Below are 19638 nucleotides of genomic sequence, written 5' to 3'. Positions count from 1 at the left end.
AGATCAATTAATTGGGGGCAGCTTGTCCACTTGGAGACAAAATCCCCAAGTGGACAAGTCCCCAGTTGATAAACGCTGATATTTGGGTCAGTGGTTATGGTTAGGGTTTGGGTAAGTCTCCAGAAAATTAATGTAAATCTATTTAATGTCCCCAAAACTAACCTAAGTAAATTCAGTGTGTGTGTAAATGTGTGTATGTGTGTTTGGGGGGAGTGACTGTGGAGGAACACTTGTCTGCTCGTTGCATCCTGTTGTGAAAGTACAAGTAAGGTTATTTGCATGTCTTTTCCCTGAAATGTGTAGCTAGTTTAACGTTATTTAACAGCATTTGCATTCGTAAGTGAATCCTATAAACCGTGAAAGAAGCTAAGTTAGCTGCTTTTCCCCATAACATCCTCCGAGGAGGCCTCCTGCTGCTGCTGCTGCATGTGTGCTCTTTGTCACACAGGAGATGCTAGCTATGCTAACGCTAGCCTCTAATCCTGCTTCGTAAAACCTTCAAAAGCTTCTGTCGTAGTAGTTTTTTTCTTCGTCTTCTGTATGCAGGCTGTCAATTTTGCACCCAGTGGATCTCATTAAATATCTTGCAGTTGGTGTGTTTAGCTATGTGCTCATCCACATGAAGGACTCGCATCCAACTTAACGCTCAGCGTGTTTTCCCCCTTTTGTCAGAAAGTTCCTTTTTTAAACATCCCAAAACTCACTTTACTTTTGCCAAGCTAACAAGCACCATTTGTAAAACACATGCATATGTTTTAAACTGAGGCGTTTGGTAACAGGATGTAGTCTTTGGGGAATACAGACATCCGTTCAGTCTATCTGCGGGTCTTAAAGTCTTAAAAGGTTTTCTTTGGGGAAAAAAGGCCTTAGGAGGTCTTAAGTTTCATTCACTAAGGTCTTAAACATTGTTCAAGCCTGCCATCAGTAGTAACGTTTATTATAAAATGTTTCTTAATGGAATTTAAGCAAAACTTGTCTGGAAAATCCCAAATTCTATTGTTCTAGTCCCCTGACCTTAAATGAATGAGTTATTTTTGTTGGTTTATCCCATTGGCTGTATATAAATATCATCCATTCTTTATCTGATGCTTATCCACGTCCAGGTCATGATTCATGAGTTATTAGTTGTATTATTGGGAATGAATGTTAAATACTGGCCATATCATCCATGGTTTTTATTGATATCTTTCATACTTCCAGTAATCCAGTATTTGTATCTAGTAGATGAAAAAAAAAATATTGATTCAGATACTAATTTTCATTTCAGACACAAGTCATTAACCAGTGTTTTGGACAATAATAATAATTTGATTTGTATAGTACTTTTCAATTGTCCGTGTGTCTTTTTTTATGCTGTAGATGGACAGAAGAAAAAAGACAATCACACATTGAAAAAACAACAGTATTAAAAGACAGTGTCATATAAAAACCAGTGATCGGATAAAGCAACCAAAGAGTAAAAAGAAACATAAAATCTGGTGGTAACATCACAGAGCTTTATTATGCTAAACAGTCTAGTCAGATAAAAAAAATGTAAAAACTTGAATAAAAATCTGTAGATTCTCCAGGTGTAATAGCACACAGTTGAGAACCACTGTGGTAAAAGTCTCCATTTCTGATGAACACTAAAATTTCTTTTTCTGTTTTTCCAGCGGCGTGTGTGCTGTTGTGTGTGCGTGTTGTGTGTCTGAGAAGTGTGTTTGCAGTCAGAGCGAGTTCAAGCATGAAGAGAGGCAAGAAGGCAGAGGAGGCGGCTGCAGACGGGGAAAATGACACAGGCTCCGGTACTACAGCAGGCATTAATGCACTTTTCACATACATGCAGTTCCCTACATTCTTTACATATTCCAATACCTTCTTTCCCTAACAACACATATCTGATTTGCTGCTTACATCATGGCCTTATAGCTTCTGCAAAGAAAGCAAAGAAGGCTAAGGAGCCAGAGGCCCCAGTACTGTATGATGATCCTCCTGACAAGATGACCAGCAAAGATGGACGCAACGCCAACATGAAGATCACTTCCTGGAACGTTGATGGGCTGAGGGCCTGGGTGAAAAAGAAGGGCCTGGATGTGAGTTTGCAGTTAACTTAAGAAACATAAGCAACACCAATTATTTGCCAAGCTGTGGCTGGTTTTAATGCTTGTGTCCCTCTGTTCCAGTGGGTGCGTGAGGAGGCTCCGGATGTTTTGTGCCTGCAGGAGACCAAGTGTGCTGAGAAAGACCTGCCCGCTGACATTACCTCAATGCCCGAGTACCCGCACAAGTACTGGGCCACGTCAGATGAAAAGGACGGTTACAGTGGTGTGGCCATGCTCTGCAAGACTGAACCCCTCAAAGTGACCTATGGCATTGGTGAGTGGTGTCTTATGCTGTCCAATCATTCATTGGAGGTCTAAACCTTCACTGGTGCCTGGAAATGGCAAAAATAAGTCTTAGTAGTAGGTTCTAAGTTGATCACCTTTTTATGCTAGCAGTTGGACTCAAGGGACGGTAATGTCAGTTGGTTGGTCCACCACTAGACTAAAATATCTCCACAACTATTGGGCTGACTGCTGTGAAATTTTGTATAGACATTCATTATCCCCAGAGGATGAATCCTAATAACTTTGGTGATCCCATGATGTTTCCTTTAGCACCACCATGAAGTTGACATTTGTGGTTTTGAGTTTAATGTCTCTATTGGATTGTCATAAATTTTTCTTTTACAGGCATTGAAGTTTCTCTCAGGATAACTAATCTTTGGTGATTCTTTCTCCGTCCATATAGTGCCATCATCAAGTCAAAAATGTAATTTGGTAGCACCGGCACTTTGACTTACAACAACACACCTTCAAACCTATTGACATTCCCATTAGCTTCTGCTATGGTCAACATGGTATATACCTGCTAAATATTAGCATCGTCATTGTGAGCATGTTTGTACACCTTTTTGATGTGGTTAACATTTACATATTATGGTACTAGTTGTTAAGTAGACTGTCAGGCTGAACAGTGATTTGGCCTTGCTTGACAGTCTTTATCTTCATATTAATTGTGAACACACTACACTTGAAATTAAAGTACTAAAGCAAAGTAATTTTAAAACTGAACCTGTGTTTAAGTGATGATTAAGTATCTACATTCAATTTTTAACTGAACCTCCTCTACCAATCCCCCCCAGGCAAAGAGGAGCATGACAAGGAGGGCCGTGTCATTACTGCAGAGTTCCCCAGCTTCTTCCTGGTGACAGCATATATACCAAATGCTAGCAGAGGTCTTGTGCGCCTAGATTACCGCAAAACCTGGGATGTAGACTTCCGGGCATACCTGTGCAACCTGGACAAGCAGAAACCCCTGGTGTTGTGCGGCGACCTCAATGTGGCACACCAGGAGATCGACCTGAAGAACCCGAAGGGGAACAAGAAAAACGCAGGCTTCACCCCTGAGGAGCGTGAGGGCTTCAGCCAGCTGCTGGCGGCCGGTTTCACCGACAGCTTTCGTGAGCTCTACCCTGAGCAGACCAACGCCTACACCTTCTGGACCTACATGATGAACGCCCGCTCAAAGAACGTGGGCTGGCGACTTGATTACTTTGTGCTGTCGTCCGCTCTGCTGCCAGGCCTTTGCGACAGTAAGATCCGCAACAAGGTGATGGGAAGCGACCACTGCCCCATCACTCTGCACATAACAGTGTAGGTTACTCTGGTCAGCAAGCCTACTGCTTTGCAGAGCTCTGTTAGAGTGAAGCATCACCTACTTGGGAAGTCTTGCATCTGTTGAAATTTCTCAAAGGTGAAGTTCTCAGTAAATTCAGCAGTAGCTTCATTGTCTATTACCTTTATCTTTTTTCACATGAAACTTTAATCAACATAATGCCCATTTGTCCTTTCTGTAATTGATGTTTGTCAGTAAAACACAACAATGCAAAACTAAATTCCTCTTGGCTGTCCTGTCTGATGATCCAACACTAAATACTCAAAGATATGTAAGCTCATATTCAACAATGATTTAAGACCAGTTGTAGAACTCTCACAAAGTGGCTCCTGTCTGTACTACTGCTGACCAGAAACAAAAGTCTCTGCCACACAACCTGCGGGATGTTTTTTGTTACTGTTTGAAATGAAACCACTGCTCTTGTAACTTGTTCTGGCACAAAAAGGTTAACGCTTTTATTCCAAACCAGTGTTAAATTTTCTGTTGTAAAACATGCCCACACTTCTGAATAAAGACTGGATTTCTGTAGAACTTTCTTGTGTTCGTTATTTGAAGACATAGAGCCAAGATGTTAACTTTACATATTCCTCTGCTCAGTGTGGTTTAATTACAACACAACCATGAAATCAAATGCATTCAGTCTATGAAAATAGGGGATATTCAACATGAACCTGTTCTTGCTAGAAGTAGATTTACAGCAGTTCATTGGAGATAAAGCCACAGTAATGCATCTAGAGTTGTCTTTGTCCCAGTCTAAACTATATGGAATTATACCATTTTAATTTCCAAATATACATTTTCAGAGAAGTTTAAGTCTTGACTGTCTATGTTAACTTCATGATATGTGTTCGTTGATGCATTTTAAGATGATATGATTGCCTAAAGCCTTTCCCACATTCTACACATAGGTACGGTTTTTCCCCCGTATGTGTTTGCTGGTGTCTTTTCAGCCGATTGGCACTGAGGAAGCTCTTGTCACACTCGGCACAGGAATACGGGCGGACTCCAGTGTGGTAGCGCAGGTGAATGGTCAGGTAGCAAGACTGTGTGAATTTCTTGCCACAGTGGGGACACTGAAAGGGCTTGTGGCCTGTGTGGAAACGCTCGTGCTTCAGAAGCTCTGCATGGGAAAAGAAACCCTTCCCGCAGTCGGAGCACAGGTACGGCCTCTCGCCTGAATGCGTCAGCTCGTGTCTGATTAAAGTTGCCTTATAGACAAAACTCTTGTCGCACTGTGAGCAGCTGAAAACATTTTCCCTGGTGTGGCAGCGCTCGTGTTTCTTCATGTTGCGTTCCCTTTTGAAGCACTTGCCACAGTAGGAACACATGAAGGGCATTTCCTCTGAGTGGATCTTCATGTGGCTCACCAAACCGCCCTTGTAGAGGAATCCTTTGCCACACTGTGTACATGTGTGTGGCCGCTCTTTTTGATGGATGCGTTGGTGCGCTGTGAGAGCTGCTCGGTAGGCGAAGCTCTTCCCGCAGTTGCAGGTGTGCACTCTCTCTTCATGATGAGTCTGGAGGTGCCTGTTGAGGTAGCTGACACAGCTGAAGCCCAGGTCACAGCGAGGGCATTTGTGAGAACGCTCCACCTTGTTGGCATCTTCGCCATGGGTCTTCAGGTGCCTCACCAGTGCAGACTTCCAGGCAAACGCCCGGCCACACTCCGAACACAGGTACTCGCCATTCTCCATGTGGGTGCTCTTATGCTCCCTCTGAGCCACCAAGGACTTGAAGAACTCCCCGCAGATCAGGCACTCGTACTTGCGTCCGGACTTGTGCGTCTGCTTGTGCCTCTCCAGTGATTGTTTGAAGGAGAAACGCCGTCCACACTGAGAACAAAGGAAGGGCTGCTCGCCTGTGTGGATTCGCTGGTGGGCTTTTAGTAAGGACTGGAACTTGAAGCTCTTCTCACAGTCTGGACAACTAAAACGTCCCTCCTCCTCTGTGAGGGACTGAAGGGACAGCTTGTCATCCTCAACCTCAACAGAGTGAACATTGTCAATGTGCTGCTGGACCTGCGCTTCTTCTGAATGGTGGAAGGAGCAGTTAGGACAGGAGAAAGCCTCCGATGGTCCATTTGCAACAGAACCTTATGGAGAAACAAAGCTATTTTAAGACTACAGCAAGAAATTAAAGAAGGAAAATGTTCAACTTTTTTGAAATTTATTGCTTATAACTTAATTTACTTATGGACACATGGATTCACATTCTGCTTGTAATTTACAGGTTAACACAATTTTAAATAGTGTCAGTTCTCTTATCTCTCTAAATATGTAATTTTGGTGAGGAAGATCAAAAGATTATATTTCTAAAAATGAACACTCACTTTCATCGCCGTCCTTTGATGAGACCGCGGTTGACCCATAGGAGTGTTCTGCACTGTTAAAAAGAAAGGAAAAGTCACCAAGAGGCACACGAGTTGTTGGATGTCTCACCATACATAACAATTTCAAGATTTAATTTGTCATTCGATATGTGCAGTGAAATGCATGGTGGCACACTAGGCTGTGCTAACAGGTCAGTGTGCAAATAAAAATTAAGAAACCGAATATAAGTAAAAATAAGAATTATAAAGAATTAAAATGAAAGATAAAATATTTGTACTATAGGTAGTAAAATGCACAAGTGTATATTGGCCTGGTGCAATTTTGATAATAAAGTATTTAAGTCTATGTACTAAGTCTGTTATAAAAACTGAACTATTAAGTTTTAATCATGGGCTGTTCTCAAATTTACCAAGTTTAAAACAACATATTGACACAGACATATGTCATCATAATGACACACAAAACTGCAACTCTGTATCATTGTGCAAGAACAACAAAAACATTACTGAAGGAAACCATTTGTGAGACAGAAACAAATAAGAAGTGGTTAATGAGGCCAGATGATTTTACCAATTGAAAGGCAAAGGCTTCAGCGCTGGAGGATTCGCCCTGGTGATCTCCTTCTTTCTCTTAGTGGTCATGCGCTTCTGCAAATTTATCACCTGGATCTTCATGGTGGGTTTGCGTTTGCGCCCACTTGTGCGCACTTTGATCAGGGAAATGACTTGTTCAGGGAGCATGCCTCCAGGCTCCGAGGTGGGACACTTGCTGCTCTGAACCTCTGCATTCTCTGGATCATGATCAGAGTTATCATCTGCTTGCACCTGGCAGTCAGGTTCAGTGAGTGCAACAACCTCTTTTCCTTCTTCACGGCTCCCTGGAGTCTTGTTTGCGTTGTGGTCATCAGTGTGAGTTTTCAGGTGCCTCGCAAGTGCCAGCTCCCAGTTGAATTTTTTGCTGCACTGCTGGCATGTGTAAACACCTTCTTCCATGTGTGTTTGCTTGTGCTCCGTGCGGGCCAACAAGGAGTGGAAGGTCTCCCCGCAGACAACGCAGTTGTACTTGCGTCCGGTTTTGTGAGTGTTTCTGTGCCTGTCGAGGGACTGTCTGAAAGAGAAGCAGCGGCCGCACTCGTTGCATCGGTGGGGGCGTTCACCAGTGTGGATGACCCTGTGTGCGGTTAGCGAAGAAGCAAACTTAAATTTCTTCTCACAGTCTGGGCAGTCATGAGGTCCCAAAGAGATCTGATGCTGAGAGGATGCTGAGTCATAGTTAACTTTTGCATGACCGATGTTTATCAAACCACTTGCAGGCTTTTCTTGTGTTGTTTCCTGCCCTGCTTCTCCTACTTCCTCCTCCCTGGCCGTCTCTTCTGTGAGCACTACCAGTGAATCTTCAGCCGCTGTGCTACTGTCTGTTCCTTCAAAGCAGTTTTCTCCCAGCACCACCTCTACGTCGGTGCTCGCGCCTAGTTCAACCTCTGCATAATCTGTCACTGTGATGATTTCAACTGCTACGTCATCCACGAATGAAACAGTGGTGTGTGTGTCATCGTTGAGGTCTTGCAGCGGATCTGACTGGTTGGCTTGTTCTTTTGGCTTTGCCATTCTGCTGGTGGGAACTGCAGAGAGGGAGGAGAGGATGCTGTCGCCCATACTCGAGGGTGGAACTGCGCAAAAAACGAGTGAAACTAAAGTTATTATCTTGTCCTCAAACTTGAAATGCAATAGCAGTGGTTATGGGAAGTTACTTACCATGTTGCTCTAAATGCTGGAGGTGTTTGTGGTGCTGGAGCAAAGTCTTCAGGTCTGTAGGTTCAGAGACTGAACACACACAATCCTCCAACACAGAACCTTCAGCTCCAAGCCAGGAAACAGTCTGCGAGTAATGTATGACAGCACACATCACCACAGATCCAATATCATCAAAAATGATAAAGCCTTAATGAAATAAACAAAGATTTAAATTTCTAAAGCAGGACACTGAGACACCAGAATTGCAGATTGAACACCTGTAGGACAAATTACTGGTTAATAATATTTAGAATTTATTTTGTCTGGTTATCTCGGATTTAAAGTGTTACTACTTTTGATGAGACGAGAGTAGCGCTGCACATCATTGAAGGATAGGTTCACAGTTTTTAACGTTTGTCTTAAAACAATAGCCAGGTGCCCATGTAAACACTAAAACAGATTTTGCTTACTGTAATCATTCCTAATGATCACAGTAGCCATTAAAAGATCATAATTTTTAAGGGCTTCCAATGAAAGCTGTTAGTGTGTTATTGTACCTTGTTTCTATTACACTGTACATAGTCTATGCATGAGATATAGTATATACACACAGGATAAAGCAGAGAGAGCAACTACCCATGGCCCCAACATGGGAAGGGCTGACAAAAAGCATTTTTTTCCCTGCAGGTTTTTAAATTAGACTTATATCAAGTAGTCATTTGCAGCACTTACTTTACTAGTAAAGTAATTTAAACTGAGGTATTATTATTTAACATCACTTCCTGTATTAAGACAGGTCAATCAGTTTGAGAGCAACAGCAGCTTCCAATCCTGTGTATTCAGTCTTAATACTGGGTCTACCTTTCTGTGTATATTAAGAATGTGCCTTTAAAGTCTCTAAAGTTTTATTATACTTTTATGTTGCAGCAGACTGGGCTAGCACTTCTTCATCTTAGTTCGGCATATAAAACATGATTCCAGTGAACTCTTCTTCTGTTGTCTTATTATGGAATACAGTCACACATTAATAATTACTCGGTGTAGGGGCCCAGAGTAAGATGGTTTTCCACCTTTGTCTCAGGGTATAATGAACATCTTTTAAAAATGTGATGGAAATATAATGTTCTAAAACCTCATAGTGAAAGCTTCACACAGCAATTACAGTATAGTGAGAAAAGATGACTAAAAATGTATTAAACACTTGATTACTGATTACATGCATATTACTTATATGCATGTGTACACTTGGTCCTTCAGTTATTTGTTCAGATGAGAAGATGGAAGTACTAAAAGGGGAGGGGGCCCCACTGAAGCTTCATATGCTCAGATTTTTGTGCTAGACCACTGTAAGTAGTGAGGTGACTTAACATTGCAGCTATCTCACAATTGCTTTTGGACCTCACATGTCTGATTGAACTGTTTAGTGAGTGTGATGTTGTGGGGAAAGAAGCTGTTGTATAGATGTACAGTGTTCTGTAGCGCCTACCAGAGGGGAGATGTTGACACAACTTCAGTTCCATCATTCACTTCTTATGGGATAATTGTTATCATTCATAGTTAATACATACAGTACAGTGTGATGTACTGGCAAGCATATATGATTAACCTGTAATATGGCTGGAGCTCATTTACGTGCTACATACTCCCTCTAGTGGTCTTGGTAATGCTGTGGTAAGCCTCTAACTGTAATATAACATTTCCCCTGTTATATAAGTCTGTAGTAGTAGTAGTAGTAAAGTAGTTGACTATTTCAGTTAGTCTTTCTTTGTTTTTACATGTGATACTCATTGTTACCTTTTTATCCAAATGACATAACGACACCGCTCACCTGCTCAAGGTCAGGAACCGGCAACAGCTGAGCAAGTCGACAGAGGAACTCCCAAAACAGAGTCTGCAAATCACGGTCATACTGTGGTCCATACTCAGCAGGGAAGACCTCCTTTAAAAGACAATAAAAGACTGTCATAACTCTTTCACTGCATCATAAATACTAAAGCGATTCAACAACTAACTGAATGTGTGCAACTAACAGAACCCATCTTCATACAAACTACAACCATTAACAATAAGCTATAAAGACAGGTAAAATTTACAGGTGTGTTTGGCTCAACAGAGGTCTAAATGATAAGTGACTTACCATGAAAAAGTCTTGTCTCTCTTCAGGATCTTTGAGCAGAGTCTGAATTAACCCCAGAAAGTGAACCACTACTTCCTCCTCTTCTGATTCTTTTATCTGCAATATCACAGAAGTTCACTACTGGATAGTCGCTGGAGTGGTGTTGATCAATTTGTTGCCCGGCCAGCAACGGAATATGTTTACATTAACAAAAAGTGAGCTTAACAGAGCAGTTGGATTTTGAAAAATCAATTAATCTATACTGTAGACACTTACATCTACCAGGGAAGGGTGTTGTGATTTAATCTTGTCCAAGTGACACAATATGAAGTCAGGTTCCACATGCTGTTCACTTCGGCACAACTCAAGAATATACTGTAGAGGAGAAAAACAAACACTGCATCAAAATACTACTGTGTTCACAATACAGTACATACATCATTAGTTGTCTGTAAATGTAACTATATACTATATCCTAGCCTCCATCTTACATAACAACATTTAACATTAGCTTTGAATCAGCTGATAAATGAGGATAACCTCTCATGTCCTCCACTGACACCCACCCTAGCTCTTAACCCCAGGTTAAGTTGTGTCCTGTGCTTGTACATCAGCAGCTCTGGGACCATGTCATTCACCAAAGAGACAAACTCTGCCACTTTCCAGTAGTTCATGACATCTTGTTTCTTCAGCACCTGCCACATAGAAGCGGTCATGAGCTGAAAAGGTGGGACCAGGAGGCGCAGTGACGCCAGAGGTAAAGGGTTGCCTGAAAAACAGAAATGCACAGGTGAATGAAGCAGACCTGTCTGTCCCACTTATTATCCTAATTTAATCACTAACATTTTCCTTGTCAGACACGATATCTGTCTATAAGTTGTCAACCCTATTATCAGAACACTGGACTGTGTGATGATGGGAAGTCAAACTGGGGCAGTTATTTTCAGCTGATTTGACATTTTTCTAACACTTGATTTTTAATGTTTTTCAATCACACAATACAATTATGTACAATGATTCTTATATTTACAAAAACACCATTTGCATATAGACATAAAATATTAAAGTTCTCCTCCACTCACAAATATTTTTTCTTCTTGTTCCTTCAGTTGGATGTTTGAGCTTCACTGAGCAGAATGATGTACGTGCAGAGTGTGTTTTCACATTCATCTGCTGAAAGTGGAAAGTTTCTCTGTGATCACTGAAAATCTGATTTTAAGGGGTGGGCCCATGAAAATGATTTGTGACTTCACAACTAGTTTGGAGCCAATCCTGGTGCAATATTCAATTTACCCAACTTGAAGCCTCAAGTGCACAAACACTGAAAATTGACTTTTTGATGAAGTGAAGTGGACATTTTGTGTCCAGCAGTTAAACTTTTGAATTGAAGAATATTTGTATATTCATAGATTGTGAAATTTTTAATGAGGGAGAAGGAGGAGATGCAATTTTTAGAATTTTAGCAAGATAATTGATCTATTTTATGGAAAAACCATATCAGACAGAAATCATTATTCAAAGTAGAGTATTTAATACATCTTAAAACATGTCTGGAGGGGATCTTTAAAATTGCTATATTTCCCGTCTCTAATTCTAGCTCAGAAGGAGGATCTTTCCTCTCCTTTGCTTTTGTCTGTTACCTATATTTATAGCGACACAAGAACAGAGATCTGTTTTGAATGCAACCTTGCTGAAAACACTGAGTGCATGTTCAATAACGACAATGTTCCTAAAACCAAGTCAGCTACACTTTTGCCATGCTTGTACGAATTATTCATGGAAATGCAGCATTCATAAGACGATATGCATGCAAAGTGATTTGTGACGCAAACTAAAACCTGTCAAGATACAACCTGAAAATAAGCCAACAAACTAGCTTAATAAGCTAATTTAGCTTGAGTCGAAGCACTGAGAAAAGTTAAAGTTAGCTGAACTATCGCCAACTCCAAGTTTTCCAACAAATTGGCTTATATTCGTTCTTGCTTTCCCAACAAACCAACCTTTAGAAACGGTCGCGAAAACATTTGAGTCCATCTTCTCTCACACCGGTGCTGATGAAAGTTTGACTGCGGTTAGCTGCTTTTAGCCGGCTAGCTAGCTACTTTACCCAGGCACGGTTTACTGATATTGGCAGTTAATGGATGACACAGACTGGGGCAGCTATTCGACTTTAAGTGCAAAACCTCCCCTCTAACTTAGGAGACGAACTCCAAATAACCGCGAGCACTGTCAAAACAAACTGTTACATGGTGAATTGATTTGTTGTCGGAGACTTCTTCACTATTTAGATTATCCGACACATGGCGTTCTTCTTGTTGCGTTACTGCCACCTGCTGGAGATTCTTTGCATCACCCCGAGCACTGCTTACCCTATATCCCTCTCTGTATTACACTATACCCTATTATGTATTACCCTGTAATACAGAGTAGTTTTCACTCTTGATCCTTGGTGTGATCAGAAGCAAAATACATAAAAACACAGATATGTGAATATTGCTTATTTCACAACTAAGTACATGCACATTACATATACGCACATTACATATACTGTTTATACATTTTCACATTCCCAGTCAATATCTTGCACATTATTTCTGAACTCAACTGCTCTCTTCTGTAAAATGTTATTGTCTGTAAAATGTTATTTATATATTTGTACCGCCTGTCTTTTGCAGTAGTTGTATTTTTCTTACTTTGATACTTGTTTTTTCTCTTGTCTTCTGTTTTTTTATTGTCATGCACCACAACAACAAGGTAAATTTCTTATATGTGCAAACTTACATGGCAATATATCTGATTCAGCTAGTACAAATTTGATGGTTTTGTAGGCTTTACTTGAGTATTTCCATTTTCTGCTACTTTTACTTCCACCCCACTACATTCCAGAGGAGAATATTGCTTTGACCTACATTTAGCTGATAAGTAACATTTTGAATGCGGGACTTATATTTCTGTTGAGCACTTTTACATTGTGGTATTGACACTTATAATTGAGTAAAGGGTCTGAATACTTTTTTCACCACTGAGCACTGTCTCTCGTAGGCTACTGAAAAGTGCCACACACTGACGCCACCACATAGTCTTGTTCATCAGGACTGGGTCGCATAAGCTCCAGGATTCATGGAGCCCTCTCAGTGCGAGTCCTCGGCTCTGGAGCGCTTACCTTTCAACAACACCGCACTGAACAGGCTGCCGGTGGATGACTCGGAGGAGCCCGGTTCCCGGACCGTCCCGGCGGCGTGTTTCTCCCGAATTCGAGCTCTTCAGCCGCTAGCGCGCCCGACCTTCGTGGCTCTATCCCAGTCAGCGCTGGCTCTGCTCGGCCTGGGAGTGCAGGATGTGCTGAGTGATCCTCTGGGCCCGGAGTATTTGAGTGGCTCCCGGCTGCTGCCGGGCTCCCAGCCGGCTGCGCACTGTTACAGCGGTCACCAGTTTGGGCTGTTTGCGGGTCAGCTGGGAGATGGAGCGGTGATGTACCTGGGGGAGGTAGAGTCCGTCACCCATGGGCGATGGGAGATTCAGGTGAAAGGTGCAGGAATCACACCTTACTCCAGGTAATTTTTGCTATTCTGATGTGCTGACAGCTCAGGTATTTGTTGTTTTCTTTCATGTATTTACCATCTCATCTTGAAGACCACATATTTGGTGCAGTTTAACCATCACAACAATCTGGTCTGGGACAAAATATCTATAATGTTTGATGCATTTTTCTCTCATCAAATGTAAATGAGACACTTTGAGCAAGTGACACAGCAGATCCTCCATAAGTCTTCCTCACTAGAGGCATGTGAATGCACTTATCCCAGGGAGAGCTGCTTATGAGCTTAACTGCTTGGCACACATCAAATGCATCCCTTTGCTTAACTCACAATAGCGCTCCATAAAACCAATTTCCCCAGCCGATTTATTCGTTTGAACACATGTAGTATAAGGAATGTTAGAGACATTTTCTAATTCATGACATACAGCATATCTGACCAGTATCACCTCTCTTCACAATCCCAGTAATGGCAAAACACATTTGAGTCAACATTTTGCTACTGTACTGTATGTTTTTCCATAAACACTTGGGAAATTTGTAACATGAAACATCACTGGCATCGAGCATGTTCATCCCAGACCTAGCAGTTTGACAAAAAAAGGTCCCCTTACTAGATTTTTCCCGACCTGTCAACCACTTTTCATAGTCCTCCCAGTGGATGGAGTTTGTACAGCTGTCAAACTTAAAGCTCTAGAAAAATTTTTTTTTACATTAAATTTCACACTCATCCACTGATGTGTGAATTCATATGCATTGAATTTACATAATGTGTTGGATCTCTGTCCTAAGTTATGTTAAGTTTTATATTGTTTATAATTTGTGCTTTTTTGCCTAGACTTCTTGTGGGAGACAGTCAATTAAAGAAAAACTACTATAAATGTAATACAATACCATATATATTGATGGAATAACTGATTTAGTTTACGTGGCTCACAAAAACAACACTGTTATATTTTGAAGATTTGTTGAACAACATTCAACATATTTCCAGTACCAGCAATTTTCAATATTTTCAACTTATGCACTGGTTAATCAGAGCTGGACACATTGCAATTTTCTCAGAGATGGTGATGGCAGGAAGGTGCTTCGCTCCAGCATCAGAGAGTTCTTGTGCAGCGAGGCCATGGCCGCCCTGGGGATACCCAGCACCCGTGCAGCCTCCCTTGTGACCTCTGACCTCTATGTCAGCAGGGATCCTCTGAACAGTGGCCAGCGCATTGATGAGCGCTGCTCAGTTGTCCTGCGTCTCGCCCCTTCCTTCATCAGGCAAGTTTTTCTTGAGTTTATCACTTTTGCCATAGTGATGTCTGTAAAAAATATGGATCAAAGTGTAAAATTGAACTAAAATGCAACTAAGATGAAAATCTGACCTCATACAGAAAAACCCATGAGTAATGATTTGTACTTTGTGAAAAATCATATGAAACCATTCCAGAAACAGACATCTCTCTTTCCTTTGTTTAGGTTTGGATCTTTTGAGATATTTCTGGGCCGAGATGGATTCTCAGGCCTGCAGGGTCCCAGCACAGGGCGGCATGACATTCGCGCTCAGCTGCTGGATTATGTCATCGAGACTTTCTTTCCTTCTATTCAACAGGCTTATAGCAACAGGAAAAACAGGAATTTGGCTTTTTTCAGAGAGGTGAAAAGCTTAAATGTTTCTCTCAGAGGATGTAAGGATGTAGGATACAATAATGAACTGAGTGCTGAACATGGCAAACATGGTATAGGATTTAATTCATGCTGGTGTTTTAGCATTTTGATCATTAAATTGGACTTGTTTTTGCCCAGGTGATGGTGCGAACTGCTAAACTAGTGGCCCAGTGGCAGTGTGTTGGGTTTTGCCATGGCGTGCTAAACACAGACAATATGAGCATCCTGGGTCTGACTCTGGATTATGGCCCCTTTGGTTTCATGGACAGGTAGGCTGCTGAAAGCACAAATAAGTGTCATGTGCACATCTTTACATTTAAGTTTGCCAGTTAGATTACTTGTAATCTGAAAAACTGGTTCTTCAGCTATAAGTGAGGTTAAAAATAAATATATATTTCAGCTCTGCCTCAGTAACATTGCTCTAAAAGTGAGATTATAATCTGTTCCATTCAGTGTCTAAAAAGAAGATAAGAATTTACATAAAAACAATATTTAATGCAATGTGTTGCGTCATATTCTACATGAAAACTCTCCCACCTTGTGTCAGATTTGATCCAGATTTTGTTTGCAACGCCTCAGACAAAAGAGGGCGATACTCATACCAAGCCCAGCCGTCCATGTGCTGCTGGAACCTGGCTCGCCTGGTGGAGGCATTGGGCTCTGAGCTGGATGCAGCCAAGGCCAGAGCTATCCTGGATGAATTTATGCCCACATATGAAACCTTCTACCTGTCTATCATGAGGAAGAAATTGGGCCTTGTGAGGAAAGAAGAGGCAGAGGACAGAGAGCTCATATCAGACCTGCTGCATCTCATGCACAATACTGGTACAAGGAGTTATGTAAGATAGATGGAGATGTCAGGGAACAATATATACAACAGTATAGTTATTTTGGGTTTTTTTTCAGGTGCAGATTATACCAACACCTTCCACCTGCTGAGCCGTGTGCCCTGGCCTGAGGAGGGTGAGAGTGAGAGGGCGACAGTCGGGCCAGTAGTGGACCTCATCCTAGAGCAGTGTGCCTCTATTGAGGAGCTAAAGGTGGCTAATAAGCCAACTATGGAGAACCGGTGAGGGGGTGTATGGTGGTTGGGTATATGTATGCTTTTTTATAGAGCAGCTATAATGAGAACATAAAGTCTCTAGCTACCCCACCATATACTCCCAATGAACATACATTTAGTCCTACCTGAGCAAATATCTTTCACCATCTAATCTGTTTTTCCTTTTATATGCAAGCATTTTGGGAAAAAATCTTACCAAGAAAATATGTAAGTTAAATGTGTTTTGTGGTATTTGGAAAGACTTATCCATACAAGTGAGGCAGACATACATGGAACAGCATGTAGAACTAGAGCTAGATTTATGGACAACATCAAGCATTTTTCCTTTTCCCCAATCATCTTTAGCATCTGCCTTGTTTTTAGTGAGTTGGCGATGATTTTGTCCATGGCACAAACCAACCCAGTCATGTTTGGCATGGTGGCAGACAGGCCAGGTGTGTCCCACCAGCTGGACCTAATGTGCCGACTAAAGGAGCTGCTTGAGACGGATCAGGATGAGCTCAAGGAAAAGCATCATGATGACTGGATTCGCTGGGTTAGCCGATACAGGTAAGAAAAGAAAAACACGGGTACAAAGAGGTGCACTAAAAAGTTGCATATTCATATAATGTGATTGATAAATAACAGGCAGTATTTGGCTTGTTTCTTGGGTTAAGGCTGAAAATGACCTTTATGTAATGATTATAATGATAATGATTATATTTACATAATGTTTAAGATTTGACCTTATTCCTACATTTGTCAGTCCAGTTTCAAAGGATGGAACACGCTTACTTCCTGTTGCTGGCTGCAATTTAAAGTTGCACTAATTACATTTTTTACATTAATAATGGATTAAATGGCTACTTCTTAAACGTCACTCATAGTGGTGAACCCACAGAAAATGATTACCCAACTCTGCAGTTCCCCTAGCTTACTTGTTTTAGTTTTACGGCCTGCAACTTAAATGTATTAGTACAGTCTCACTGCTTGCATCAAACTAATTTCAAGCAGCAACAGGCTGATTTTTGAGCAAAAAAGCCAAAACAGAGCTAAAAGGAGAATCACTTAGATTTGCAGTTACATTTGTGATTTAATCTACAATTTAATGTTAATGTTGCTCCATATGTGCTAATATGTGTAACTAGGCAACTGTTTGCTAACACGTTCGCAATGCCCACTTTATCAGGTGATAATATATCAGTGTTGTGTTTACAGCTTGTTGCACTGCCCCATGAGGCTGACAAAAATAAATTGTTGCTGCTTTAAACATAGTATCTGCTGGTATCATTGAACAAAGAGCGAAGACTCTTTTTGTAATTTTTCTTTTGCTGCAATACCAGGAGGCGTTTAACCAGGGAGTGTGACGGCACAAGTGACTTGTCCCTCATCATAAAGGAGAGACTCAATGTGATGAACAGCACCAACCCCCGTGTCGTCTTACGCAACTACATCGCCCAGAATGCAATTCAGGCTGCTGAAAAGGGAGACTTCTCTGAGGTCAAGAGACCATTGAAAATTCTTTTCTTTCCTTTTCAAAATCACTATTGCCACACAGGCCTAAGCAGCTGCTGGTCTGCACTAGTTCACTAGTGTATCACAGGGTTCCCTTGGGAAACTGGTTAAGCAGAGGTTTAAGCACTCTTACCTCCCCCCAATGTCCTCAATTTTTATTTCAAATACTAAATTAAAAACATCCCACCAAATGGTGTCTTCAGTCACACAATCAATAGAAAACACAGGCAGTGATACACTGGATAACTTTTAAGCTAGTACCTAAAGAGGATGAATTTTACACTAAAACGCTGCTCACTGGGTATTGTTAACCTCAGTTCCTGTGTCAGTGTCATCCTTCTAAAGTTAGTATTTTCAATAACGCTGTACATGGGTGTCCCTGTGAATAAAACAGCACATGGCTTCAGTAACCAGGAGGAGCTTAGGGCCAGTTGGAAGTGCTAATGCTAGTGTTACATGTCTTGTGTTATTTGGAAAGATTGTTGTGTTGTCTTTGGAGAGATTGGTTTTTGACAGCCATACATATAGATATTTCCAAATTTCATGCAGAATTTAGGTCAGATCTGTGGTTGCGTATCAATGTAGCCAAATCTTATTTAAGTCTAATTTTGTATTTCCTCAAAATGTAATAATTTCTTCTGACATTAGTGGAGGCTTTCTTTATTTCAAGCAATGCAGAGCACCACCTCTATTAATTACGGTATCATATAATATTTCATGATAGTTCTCTAATATTCCTTTAGAAACATACAGTGTTTATCAGTTTATTGTATTGTTGTCTTGAGTCAATGAGTTGAGTCAATGAATCCACCAGTAGGTGGAAACAAATGGCCATCATTGGTACAGATACACAGACATCAGTAAACTCCATGTTGCTGTGAGACCAGCAGCTCCTGTAATAGACTTAGTTGTCTTAATGAAGTTTGTATTTTTATGTACTTTGATTTTTGTTTTATGCAGTTTAAACCCAATTTCTTTTTTTATTTAGTAGTATTTCTTCTTATTTTCTTTCCTAAGAATTGGTAGTAGTCATCTTATCTGTACCTTGGTTTGCAGGTCAACAGGGTCCTCAGAGTTCTGGAGAAACCATATTCTGATGCATTTGGGCTGGAGCCTTTGGATGGATCTAATGCATGTAGTGAAAACGAGCAGAAAGGCAGGGAACTGACTGTTGGCTACAACAGGAAGTCTCCTTCCTGGGCACAAAAAAATTGCGTCACTTGATCCTCATAGAGCCTCCCAGGTGGCAGAAGGAGAGAGGTCTGCTTTCACTGTTGGACCACATACAGTAGACCACAGTTGTCAGCGCAAACAAGATCTGGGTTGTCGGTGTGAAGGGAAATTAATGATTTGGCACTAACATGTCAGTTTTTCTCTCCACTCCCATTGTTCCCACGTCTGACTTGGTTTCTCTCCTAGCTGAAGGAGGATGTTACAGTTTGTAAACCAGTGTGTTCCAGTGTTCATCAGGATTGGCATAGATTTTGATTTGTGTGGTCATTTCATCCTGTAACTAATAATACAACAGCATCAAATTTCAAAACAATTGGTGCAATCAACAAAGAACAATTAAAAAGATTGGTGATAGTAAAAAGCAGGCAAGTTTTGTCACACCGACAAGAAGTCAATGCATTTAGGTGATGAAGTATGATGGCTCAGATGACCAGTCACATAATGACCTGTCTGGGTCTGAAACACCAAGAACACACTCATAGAACACTCATGTACTTAATGAATATATAAGGTCAGCATCTTCAATTGTATAGAAGCAGAATTATGTCAAATTAAATTCAGTTAGTTTAACATAGCTGTATCACAAATGAGCTCAAACATGCTACTGTTAGTAACTGAAACCTACTGTAGGAATATGATATGATTGGTCATATATCTTTGTAACAGTTTCTCAATAAAGTCTGTTAAATAACTGTAGATGTTTGTTTAAACCTATAAGAAGACATATGTACATTCCAGCATTTTCTCAATATCGGAATAAATGATTTTCCAATATCTTA

General features: G+C 41.0%; 3 protein-coding genes across 4 annotated transcripts; 2 read left to right on the top strand and 1 right to left on the bottom strand.

The window, feature by feature from the left end:
• Nucleotides 1-29: 29 nt before the first annotated feature.
• On the top strand, nucleotides 30-4227 carry apex1 (APEX nuclease (multifunctional DNA repair enzyme) 1). Of its 2 annotated transcripts, none has more exons than XM_044342697.1 (5): nucleotides 30-111; nucleotides 1653-1784; nucleotides 1909-2072; nucleotides 2163-2355; nucleotides 3164-4227. In XM_044342697.1, the coding sequence occupies exons 2-5, from the start codon at nucleotides 1724-1726 to the stop codon at nucleotides 3676-3678; spliced, it is 933 nt and encodes a 310-aa protein (XP_044198632.1). In that variant the 5' UTR covers nucleotides 30-111; nucleotides 1653-1723; the 3' UTR covers nucleotides 3679-4227. The 2 variants fall into 2 exon arrangements, with proteins under 2 accessions (XP_044198632.1, XP_044198631.1); XM_044342696.1 differs by lacking the exon at nucleotides 30-111 and adding an exon at nucleotides 158-265.
• LOC122974768 (zinc finger protein 132-like) lies at nucleotides 3840-12200 on the bottom strand. The gene is made up of 9 exons (XM_044342694.1): nucleotides 11876-12200; nucleotides 10442-10644; nucleotides 10152-10250; nucleotides 9897-9992; nucleotides 9588-9698; nucleotides 7781-7904; nucleotides 6597-7695; nucleotides 6026-6078; nucleotides 3840-5788 (listed from the first exon to the last, which is right to left on the bottom strand). Exons 1-9 carry the CDS (start codon nucleotides 11907-11909, stop codon nucleotides 4521-4523), a joined length of 3087 nt encoding a protein of 1028 aa, XP_044198629.1. The 5' UTR covers nucleotides 11910-12200; the 3' UTR covers nucleotides 3840-4520.
• A 197-nt stretch (nucleotides 12201-12397) lies between these two features.
• selenoo2 (selenoprotein O2) lies at nucleotides 12398-19638 on the top strand. The gene is made up of 9 exons (XM_044342640.1): nucleotides 12398-13429; nucleotides 14479-14682; nucleotides 14881-15058; nucleotides 15208-15338; nucleotides 15617-15894; nucleotides 15976-16138; nucleotides 16496-16681; nucleotides 17455-17611; nucleotides 18683-19638. Exons 1-9 carry the CDS (start codon nucleotides 12996-12998, stop codon nucleotides 18848-18850), a joined length of 1899 nt encoding a protein of 632 aa, XP_044198575.1. The 5' UTR covers nucleotides 12398-12995; the 3' UTR covers nucleotides 18851-19638.

Source organism: Thunnus albacares, chromosome 23 (genome assembly GCF_914725855.1).
Source record: "Thunnus albacares chromosome 23, fThuAlb1.1, whole genome shotgun sequence".
NCBI lineage: Eukaryota > Metazoa > Chordata > Actinopteri > Scombriformes > Scombridae > Thunnus > Thunnus albacares.
The sequence above is the reverse complement of the archived record's forward strand: the minus strand, read 5'-3'. Positions and strand labels throughout refer to the sequence as shown.

What these genes read in the sequence shown, in the direction of transcription:
- apex1 (XM_044342697.1), top strand. Translation starts at nt 1,724, where the DNA reads ATGAAGAGAGGCAAGAAGGCAGAGGAGGCGGCTGCAGACGGGGAAAAT. An exon ending in GGAAAATGACACAGGCTCCG is followed by an intron (nt 1,785 to 1,908) that starts GTACTACAGCAG and finishes ATGGCCTTATAG; the next exon opens with CTTCTGCAAAGAAAGCAAAG. An exon ending in TGAAAAAGAAGGGCCTGGAT is followed by an intron (nt 2,073 to 2,162) that starts GTGAGTTTGCAG and finishes CCTCTGTTCCAG; the next exon opens with TGGGTGCGTGAGGAGGCTCC.
- LOC122974768 (XM_044342694.1), bottom strand. Translation starts at nt 11,909, where the DNA reads ATGGACTCAAATGTTTTCGCGACCGTTTCTAAAG. An exon ending in ACCTGGGGTTAAGAGCTAGG is followed by an intron (nt 10,251 to 10,441) that starts GTGGGTGTCAGT and finishes TCTCCTCTACAG; the next exon opens with TATATTCTTGAGTTGTGCCG. An exon ending in AGAGACAAGACTTTTTCATG is followed by an intron (nt 9,699 to 9,896) that starts GTAAGTCACTTA and finishes TGTCTTTTAAAG; the next exon opens with GAGGTCTTCCCTGCTGAGTA.
- selenoo2 (XM_044342640.1), top strand. Translation starts at nt 12,996, where the DNA reads ATGGAGCCCTCTCAGTGCGAGTCCTCGGCTCTGGAGCGCTTACCTTTC. An exon ending in CTCGCCCCTTCCTTCATCAG is followed by an intron (nt 14,683 to 14,880) that starts GCAAGTTTTTCT and finishes TCCTTTGTTTAG; the next exon opens with GTTTGGATCTTTTGAGATAT. An exon ending in AAGCCAACTATGGAGAACCG is followed by an intron (nt 16,139 to 16,495) that starts GTGAGGGGGTGT and finishes CCTTGTTTTTAG; the next exon opens with TGAGTTGGCGATGATTTTGT.